Source organism: Glycine soja, chromosome 4 (assembly GCF_004193775.1).
Source record: "Glycine soja cultivar W05 chromosome 4, ASM419377v2, whole genome shotgun sequence".
Classification (NCBI taxonomy): Eukaryota; Viridiplantae; Streptophyta; class Magnoliopsida; order Fabales; family Fabaceae; genus Glycine; species Glycine soja.
The window spans coordinates 38,138,305-38,148,808 of NC_041005.1; the positions used below are offsets into that span (position 1 = coordinate 38,138,305).

Sequence of the window (10,504 nt, forward strand, 5' to 3'; positions counted from 1 at the left end):
TTTTCTTCTTGATTAAAAATATTAAGGAGCCTGTTATCTTATCCTTAATTGATACAAGAAACGAGCTATTCTAGAAAAAATATTGTTGCAACAGTCTTATACCTTGTCCAAGTACTCATCAATGATGCAAGCAGGTTCTATACATATTTGCTCTGCCAACTTATCTCGTCTGTAAACTTCAAAGCACTCTAGCAGCAAATCTAGCTGATCCTTCCCCCTTTAGAACTTATCTTCTCCAATTTCATATGATGCTATCTAAGTTCATTTAAGGTAAAAAAGAAATCTAATGAGTTATCCAAAAACATATATAACGCATGAAAAAAGTAGGCCTTTTGCTTGTGGGTCTTGTAACAGGATACAGATCAGGTCAATTTATGCCTAAACAAATTTTCTAAAGAAAATAAATTGTTTATCAACTAATAATTGATAGAGAATCTAACTACAATAGCAAAACACCAACTTTGCCATTAGTATAAGAGAATTAGAAAAAATAAGAGTTCAACTTCATCTTTACTAGGCTTCGATCATAGAAAAAGTGACCATTGATTTTCGAAAAGGGAATAGAAGAAGAAACTATTGATTTTCAAAATGGTAATAGAGGGTAGTGTTCTTCATGGTTGAGTGATTCGATTACAAAAAAGTACTTGTTTGAAAAGCTCGCTGGAATTGATCCTCTATGGGATTTACATTATACGCAACAAAAGCACTTGAAGTACTAAACAAAATAGGTATTAGTTTAGTAATGGTTGGAGTAGCCAACTCAGATTCAAGAAGAAGTTGCATGAAGAGAGCTTGTGGAAAAGATGTTTTTTGGAATTTTCATTGTGTGAGGAAATTTGATCGCCCACAAGTTTTCAGCTATTGTTCATTTCGTTCATCATTACATAGGACTTGACTTGTATTGTTTTTATAAAGCTATAATTTGTATATTTTTTTTATAAATCAGCGGCAAATATTAAGGTATGTTCAAAACTGAACCAAATCATTTGTAAACCATCAAACTGATCTAAACAAAACCAAAAATCGCTTAAACCAAAAAGTGCAAAACCCAAAAATCTAATAAACCGGATATTTATTGTGGTTAGGTTTGATTTTTGGATCTTGTTATAAAAACCAAACCAAATCAAATAAACCGCATATTATAATTATATAACTTTTATTGTGATAATTAATAATAAGTATTAAATATTTCATTATTTTTTCTTTTCTTTATAACTGAGATGCATATTTTACTTTCATATGTTAAAAAAGAATGTACTAATATTGTTAAAAATAGTATTAAATATCAATTACTATTGTGTTACAAAAATAGTAGGTATTATCATTTTATGTTAATGCTAAATAGAAGTGAAAAATAATAATTTTTAACTAAAATATGATAAAAAAAATTAATAAAAAATTATTTTAAAATAATATAACATAATAATTATGTAAGTTTAGTTGATAGATTTTAAATTACGATAATAGAATAAAAAATAAAAAACTATCAAACCGAATACAATCAAACAACAAAAGTTTGGTTTGGTTTGGTTTAGTTCAAATTTGATGTTATATTCACACACACACACACACACACACACACACACACACACACACACACACACACACACACACACACACACACACACACACACACACACACACACACACACACACACACACTGCTTACTGCTTAGTGTTTGTCAACTTTAAATCCAACCCATATATTATATATATATATATCAACATATGTAATATATATTAGTGAAATTTGACGATCAAAATATTGTCATCAAAGCAGGTTTTGGATGGTGTTAGAATCTCTCATTTAAGTTACAAAACAACAAGCATGGAATATATAATGTCATTCAAAAAAATACAGCAATAGACAATATTTTCATTCACTTTTGATCTATTTAGTCATCTTAGTGGAAGATAACTGTGCAGAAGCAAGTTCTTGAGACAATAACTCATTATCATCTTGCCTTTCAGAACTAAATCTCTTTGCTGGAGGGACAGTGGTTGAATGTTCAGGATCATGGTTAGCAGTGATAGATAAAGATTGTTGTTTAAATAAACATTATCATGTTGAAAACCTCATTCAAATCGTAAACAACCCTTAATTTAAAGTTCTTATAGTGGCCAATACAGTTCTACTAGTTTTGCAAATTTCCTTATTTGCTTGTGATGTATTTTGGTAAAGACACATTTTAGTAAAAATAGTAACTTATCTCAAGTTCTATAGTTCAATGTAGTATTACCTCATTAAAATTAAATTGTTCTTTAATTAAATTTATAAGTTCTGGATCATCAACCATCCTTGATACAAAAAAATTGTTGAACTTAGTGCTATACTTTACCCTAAAGGTTGAAGTACAACAAAGAAAGATATCTCGGTGTTCTGGATATAATCATGGGTCATCTTTGCCAACTTATAAAAAATTTCCACCCAAATTGTAGTTAGTCAAGAGTACATAACGCAACTAAGTAAATGAAAGATGATAGAAGTGATTGGTAAATCTATAATAACATACCTCAATTATCAATTTCCTGAGGTCAATAACTAATAGCCAAATTAGGCAAGTACAATCAGCATCCCAAAACATAAATTTTGCATGATGTTTACCATAGAACACCTTAATCTCAAGCTTATACCTATGGATAGTGCACTCAAAAATTAGAATCAAAATTAGAGGTATTACGTCTAACAGTGGTTACCTATCAAAGACGCAAAAATAAGAAAATAAGGCTGTAAGCACCTTGGAATAGGATTGTCATTGTATGTCCTATACTGGCATGTGAAAGTTGATGTTTCCTCAATTTTTTTGTGATAGTTGTTGCATGTTGGATAGTATCGACCCTCTTTTCCCACTATAAATTTTCTTGTGGTGCCAACAATAACAAAAGTTATGTCCTATTTCAAAAATTATACACAAAGGAACATTTTAGCATGCAATCCAAGATTAATAAAATGGAAATTAATTAGATAATTGCTATAAATAATAGCACTTTTTCAAGCCTATTGAGCTCACAAATATTTTTGACAACAACCTTAAACAGGAATTGCTCTTGGACCGAATATTGTGAGTTTGATTGTGTCATTTGGCTCCATTGTGGCTTTGACTTAATTCTCCATCACTTTTTTGAAGTGAAGCAAAGCTACTCAAAATAGTAGGATGGTTAAATTAAATATCATACAAACAATTGAAATTTGAAATCATAAACAATAAGTAGTAATTAACTGATTTACCTCTTTTGAAGTTTCCAATCCCTGGCATTGCTTCATTGATCAACAATTTTGACCCATACATTGAACTTGATATGGATGTAGGATAGGTCCCTATGATCTAGGCAAATCTATAAATCTCAGAATGCAAATAGATAAATGATGATTACTATGAAAAATGAAGATTAACTTAATGCATTATTTACTAACCCGATGCTTTTGTTACCCTTATTTGTGTCAATATCATAATGATTGGATCATCATTTTGTCTTTGGTTATAGTAATCTAGAAATCTCTGACCATGCTCTTCCCAAAGAGTACATCTAATGATTTCGTCACTACATCATTAACACACACTACTACAAAAAAGGTATTCAAAGATGGTTATTTTACACTTTTCATGACGATTATAAAAAGTCTTTGAATTCACCGTCGTGGTAAGTGTTGACTTTCCACAACGGTTTTAAAACGTCTTAGAATCTCACATTCTACATCAATTTTCTTAGAAACCATCTTCAAATGTTTTTTATTTTAAAAATGTTAAAAAATTGATGATTCTGAGATAGTTCTTCAGAAAATCGACTTAGAAAGTCTACTTTTTAAGATAGTTTGCACAAAACCGTCTTAGAATGTATATTTTCTAAAATAATTTTTTGAAGAACCGTCTTCGAATGTACACTTTCTAAGACAGTTTTCTGAAGAACCAACTTAGAAAGTCTACTTTCTAAGATGGTTTTCTAAAGAACCGTCTTAGAAAATAAATAATTTTTTTTAAAAAAAGGACCAAAATTAATATGTACTTGGTTAAAATGCATGCAAAAAATTAAAGCAAAACTTGATGCATTTCTTCAAGTAAAAAGATGACATTGGAAAAGAAATCATATGCAAAGTTCCAAGGTTGCCAAAATAATATTTAAAAAGTCCCTAAAACACATCAAACAAAAACTATATACAAATTATTGGCTACAGTTTACAAAAAAGAAAAAAGAAATTGCTATATAGTACCTGACTGCAGATATGTAAAAGGGGGTAAATTTTATTAAAATGAATTTATTGGGACTATCATGCAACTTAGCATCAAAAGAAAAAAATCTCATTGATCACCATTGTTCATCTTGATCTCAATAAGTTCCTCAATAGGTTGTCGGCATTTAGGGCATTTATTGAATTGATGTTGAAGAGCATTTGCACACTCATTGCACATACACTGAAAAAATAGAATAGATGTAATATGAGAATAATCAAATTAGAAAATGAAAATATAGTTAATTTTGATAAATTTCTTAACAAGTACCCATAGAAATTAATATATTTGTTGCTACTGTTCACGAAGAAACAAAACCACTAGGTATTCATTTCACCCACTGAATAAATGTGAGTGTTGATATTGTGATCTATGATTTTAAAGAATGTATGTGTGATGACATGACACACCACAAGCTCAAAACCTTGAAAACAAATTAAGAGGGGAAGGCGGGAAAGGAAGAAAAGAAAAATTAAGGTAATAAAAGAATCACAAAACACCCATTTTACCTTTTAGAAAACCTAACAATGATCTTAGCTTAGTTTTCCATGGCAATCTTGTACAAATACAAACTATGATGTATCTGTATAAACCATAACTTCTATTATCCGCATGAACCAATACTTGTGCTAATATCTTAATTTCTTCCTTTAAACTGGTTATTTATTCTATATATAAGTAGATTTGAGATGAAATCTTACCATATGTCGACAAGGTAAAACAGTAGTATCCTTTGGTTCAGTCATGCATATGACACACTCATTCCTAGGGTCATTGTCATCAAAATTAGTTGTGGATGAGTTTCCTATTCCATATAACTCTCTCAACTCATAACGAACACCGTTAATCCACAAAATCTACTTAACCACTTTTATTAGGAATGAACCAGCACCATTACTTTTCTCTAAGATACCTTGAGTTATTTGCATGTGAGGGGATGCATCTAGCAAGGAATCACCAGAAGTTTCATCTTCTAAGGTAGTTTACAAACTTGTTTTAGCACATAAAATCCAGCTTGTTATTATTAAATAATTGCATTTTCCACACATAAAATCCCTCTAAGTTTAGGGGAAAACAAGTAAACTTGTTTCATTAATTAGATGCTATATCCAAAAGGATAAATATAATCTAATTTTTAGGTATCTAACACATGTCATCTATGCTAGCATAGGTTTGTTCAATATTTTGTTGTATCCTTGTATGAGGATCACACTTAGTTCCCATTTGTTTAACTTAGGTTTCAAAATGTGGTTGACATGTATACACCAGGGTAAAGAAAATAGTTTCAATATTAGTCAAACTTGCAAGCAAAGATAAACTGTAGGGGGAGAGATATAGGTACCTCTGGTAACCTGTTTCAGCTCCAGCTTTCAAAATCATGCCTGAGACGAGAAGTTCAGCAAGGGGATCTAGAAACTTCAATCCGAGAATAGACCCTCCTAACATGGAGATGAAAGTCTGTTGTTAGTGAACTTAAGCAAGACCCAAGACATAAATGGATCAAGTATCCAAATTCAAAGCTTGTGCTCCATAGACAATGAACACAACATTAGTAATATTTTAATTTCTTTTGTATGTTCTAATGTTAAACAAAACTGCAACATCTGTCATATGATGAATTCAACTAAAGCAAACAAGTTGTCTACAAAAGTAATTGTTTTGTAATTATATTAATAGCATTATAAACATATATACTTCAAACTTGAAGTTATATTAATCAATCTTCCTTTTTTACTTTGTACTACATACATGTTATAACTTTAATTGATGGATAAATTAGGAGAGTTTGAGTCATAAAGGGGTGTTAGAGAATCTTCATAGGATTTGAAAAAATTAAGCTAAATGCAGAGGTCAAGGAATTAATTAGGTAAAATATTACAAGTGACAAAGGTGATTACATTATATATGAATTACCTGAAGAAGCTACAAGTTTGTTAGTGTTCTTAACAGTCCGATACATCTACAGTGACCAAAAAAAGACAAATAAGATGAAAAAATATAATACAGAGAAATGAATATATATATATATATATATATATATATATATATATATACAATGAAAAACAAAAATGATAGATGGAAAACCTGAATTGTCCATGAGGAAGAAGATTTTGAAGGGAGAATAAAAAAAAAGGGGAGAAAAATAATCAAATCAGATGCTTCGGGTTTGCTTGTTTAATAACCATGAGGTTAATGTTTGGTAAGGTAAGTAATTGATTTTATTATTAAGCAAGGTAAGGTGTGTGAGTCTTATATACCCGACATACAATTGGGGTTAGCATTCCTCGTATATGATTATGATTATCTCATTCAAGACCTATTTTAATAAATACTAATAGAGTAGAAATTGGAAAAAAAAACCCTCTACTTTCAAATTTTAATAATAAAAGCAGAGATTGTGAGCATTTAATAGCTTCGTAAGTGGATAAATGTTCCAAAGCAACTCTCATAAAATTGCACCCACTCAAAAATGGAGTACATCGATAAATAGTAATGTCACAGAGGAAATATAAGTTCATACTAACGAGGACTACTACAAAAAAAAAAAAATGTTAAGATATATAAATCAAAATCAATCATGCAGTTTATCCAAAAAGCTTAGGCCTTTACTATGATTAGTTCCTTAATGCGCACCTTGTCAATTAAGGGAAGAAAAGAAACTTATTTGTCAATATTTATGCAATACATATTTAAAATATAGTCAAGTTGATTGACTAATTAACTTCAACACACACACTAACACACTCTCTTTGCCCCAATATTTTATCTTCCTTACTAAAGGAAATGTTAATAGTTATACCTATAATACAATAAACAATGACAACATGATTCCTAATTCATTAATCACAGTCTATGGAACAATTGTGTACGTTGACAACAGAGTTAGCAATGTTAATGCAAAAAACATAATATTAAAAATATAAACACCTCAGGTAGTTAATGTGATGCATTACTTGTATTTCATGTCTTGACATTTGACACCAATCATAACATGATATCCTATTGTGTTATTGCTTCCAATGACGGTACATCCAGGATGATGGTCAACAACAATAGCACTACTGATGTAGCTCCATGTAGAGCTTGTAGGCCTTGGATCTTCTTCATTAATGGAGTCCTTTACTTCTTGAATTTTAATGGTAGTGGAATGGATAAGAAGAAGAGTTGAGAGGAGATGCCACTTCAAGGAGAAGATGAGTCAAGAAGAAGCTCACCACCATAGGAAGCCATGGATAAGAGCTTGGAGGTAAGAGAAGAAGAATGGAGGGAGAAGGAGAGAGGGAGCACGAAATTTGTGCCTCAAAAGAGGTCTGAACTTTGAAGTGTAATTCTCAAATGATCAAAGTTGAAAAAAATGCACACACATGACCTCTATTTATAGCCTAAGTGTCACACAAAATTGGAGGGAAATTTGAATTTCTATTCAAATTTCACTTGGATTTGAAATTGAATTTGTGGAGCCAAATTTTGGAGCCAAAAATTCACTAATTATGTTTAGTGAATTTTAGTTATGGTTCAGCCCACTAATCCAAGATTAAGTCCAAGATTCTTCACTAAGTGTGCTTAGGTGTCATGAGGCATGTAAAGCATGAAGGACATGCACAAAGTGTGACTATATGATGTGGCAATGGGGTGTAGCAAGCAAATGCTCACCCCCCCCCCCTCTAAAATTTAATTGGATTGGGCTTCTCCCAATTCAATTAAATTTATTTTCCAACACACACATCAAATATTCACTTAGTGCATGTGAAATTACAAAACTATCTCTAATACAAAAACTAGTCTAGGTGCCCTAAAATACAAGGGCTAAAAAATCCTACATTTCTAGGGTACCCTACCTACATTATGGAGCCCTAAATACAAGGCCCAAAAATAATCAAACATTAATCTAATATGTACAAAGATCAGTGGGTTCATACTTAGCCCATTGGCCTGAAATCTGCCCTAAGGCTCATGAGAACCCTAGGGTCTTCTGTTGCATCTCTGGCCTAATCTACTTGGAGTCTTCTATCCAATGCCCTTGTGGGGTAGGATTGCATCAACTACTATTCAAAACAAATACTATTCAGTAGAGCAGAACCTTATGAGAAAACAATGATCTTAAGTCTGAACTTAGAACTCATGTCATCAACATGCTATTGTCCCCTAATTTTGTACTTCCAAAAGCATGGCTTCTGGGATATAGTCCATAACCATTCCCCAGCTTTGCAGAGGAGCTAATAGAACAAAAGGGACCAATCGAAACACCCTAAGAATAAAATGGTTGATGAATGTAGAACATTATTAGCTCCACTTGACAATTGGACTGATATTTATGTGAAGACCGCATCTTAGCATTGCATAATATAATAAGAAATAAAGTGTAATACATATTAGAAATACACATTTAAGTATGAAGAACAGACACCAAGTCAATTTCTTTATATTCAGTCATTGACCATATTTTGATATACAATCAGGTTAGCATTCTTCTTATCTCATTCAAGTCTTATTTTAATAAATACTAATAGATTAGAAATTGGAAAAAATACCTCTACCCTCAAGTTCTGATAATAAAAGTAGAGATAATGAACATTTAATTTATAAACCTAGCTTCATAAGTGGATAATAAAAGCATAGATTGAAGTACTATGCATCCAATTAATTCTTTAACACAACAATATTGGTTTCCTCAGTGCCACCAAAGTTGTTTTTGAGATGAAACTTTCTAATAGAAGCCCAAGAACCAACTCAAGCAACAAGCCTGTTTTTAGGATCCAAGCACAAACTTATGATCTCTTTGCCAACTAAAATTGGGGGAAATCAAATTAGGTCAGAAATTGAAAAAATAGGTTAGAGAAATAGAAATAGAAATTGAGTGAGAATATGAGAGGGATGAACCGATGTAGTAGCCTCTGACAAAGTTGTTGGCAGCATCTTCCTTGTTGGAGATGAGTTGTTCGGGGTGGAAAAGTTGACGATAGGTGTCATAGACTTTGTCGATGACGGTGGATTTGAGATTGACGAAGATGGTGTGCGGGACATGCTTGTTGAATCTGGTGGCCATCGCATTTTTTAAGACATTAGTTTTATGAAACTGTCTTTGATCCCGTGTTGTAGAATAGCATTTTTGTAATAGTGATAATTTATTATTAGTTGATAGGAATATTGTTAAGAAGTTAGAGCGGGAATTTATTTACCAAATATCTTTCATGTCGAGGACAAGTCTCCTTGCTTTTTCTTCAACCAAATTTTGGAAGGTAATTCAATGTAATGCACCAATTACATTTATTCAAGGCATTCAATTGATCATTAACATAACATAAAATTAATTTTCTTGTAGTTGATGAAAACATACCTATTAGCATATCCTTCTGATAGTTTCTGCTAACAATATCACGAAAATTTGTAAACTTGTATACTTCCATGGGGACATCTAGAATAGGCTGCTCTATGATAAAGGTACAACCAATGGATTGTAGCTTGTAGGCATGATCACAAACTTTGTATTGGCCCGGATTAGCAACTACCTTGAAATTGTTCATCATATAGGTACTTCCTTGCTTCAACCTAAACTCCTAACAATAAAGTGTTCCTTTTTCACAACTATGTGTATCATATCCCCCTGTATTAACACATTACAATGTAAATTTGAATAGAAAATTAAAAACTGCTTCATTAATGAGATCAATACCTTTTGAAATCTAAGATAATCATTTTGAGACTCTTTTTATTCTGGTTCTGCACATACCATAGATGAGTTATCCCGACAACAAGCTTCAATGTTTGTTTCTTACCATTTATATCTTTAATGGCATCAAACTTCCTTTCCATTTCTTTGATTAAAAATAATAACTTAAAAAAAGTGGTAAATCTACTTATAAAAGATACAAATTAGTGACAAAGTTGATCAAAGGAACACTTTCCAAAAAATTTGAACAGTAGTAATCCAAAAGCACAGATGAACAAAATCATTTCAAATAGGCTTAAATACATTTTTGGTCCATGATAAATACATGTTTTTTGCATTTGGTTCCTGATAAATTTTTCTTTCAGATTGAGGCCCTAATATTTGAAATTTTTTGTCTCAAGTCTTTGTCGTTAATCCGTAATCGTTATCTGCATATGTGGCCATTAACTAGACACGTAGGCATGCCATGTGTCGTGCCATGTAGGAAAAAGTTTTTTTTTTAAATTAAAAAAAATGTTTGTCTTCATCTCTCCCACTCACCAACTTGGTTGTGCCACTTCCCCTGCCCCCATCGATAGCTGCTGCAGCCGTGGCACAACAGGTG

General features: G+C 31.6%; 1 protein-coding gene across 1 annotated transcript; it reads right to left on the reverse strand.

Moving 5' to 3' along the window:
- Positions 1 to 4,298: 4,298 nt before the first annotated feature.
- LOC114410781 (E3 ubiquitin ligase Rnf157-like) lies at positions 4,299 to 9,276 on the reverse strand. The gene is made up of 5 exons (XM_028374710.1): positions 9,130 to 9,276; positions 6,144 to 6,189; positions 5,582 to 5,668; positions 4,931 to 5,034; positions 4,299 to 4,412 (listed from the first exon to the last, which is right to left on the reverse strand). The coding sequence occupies exons 1-5, from the start codon at positions 9,274 to 9,276 to the stop codon at positions 4,299 to 4,301; spliced, it is 498 nt and encodes a 165-aa protein (XP_028230511.1).
- Between the last annotated feature and the right edge of the window lie 1,228 nt (positions 9,277 to 10,504).

Excerpts from the sequence above, each read along its gene's own strand:
- LOC114410781 (XM_028374710.1), bottom strand. The coding sequence starts at position 9,276 with ATGGCCACCAGATTCAACAAGCATGTCCCGCACACCATCTTCGTCAAT. Across the intron at positions 6,190-9,129 it reads AAGATGCTGCCAACAACTTT|ATGTATCGGACTGTTAAGAA; the intron begins GTCAGAGGCTAC and ends TGGTCACTGTAG. Across the intron at positions 4,413-4,930 it reads TTTTACCTTGTCGACATATG|TGTATGTGCAATGAGTGTGC; the intron begins GTAAGATTTCAT and ends CTATTTTTTCAG.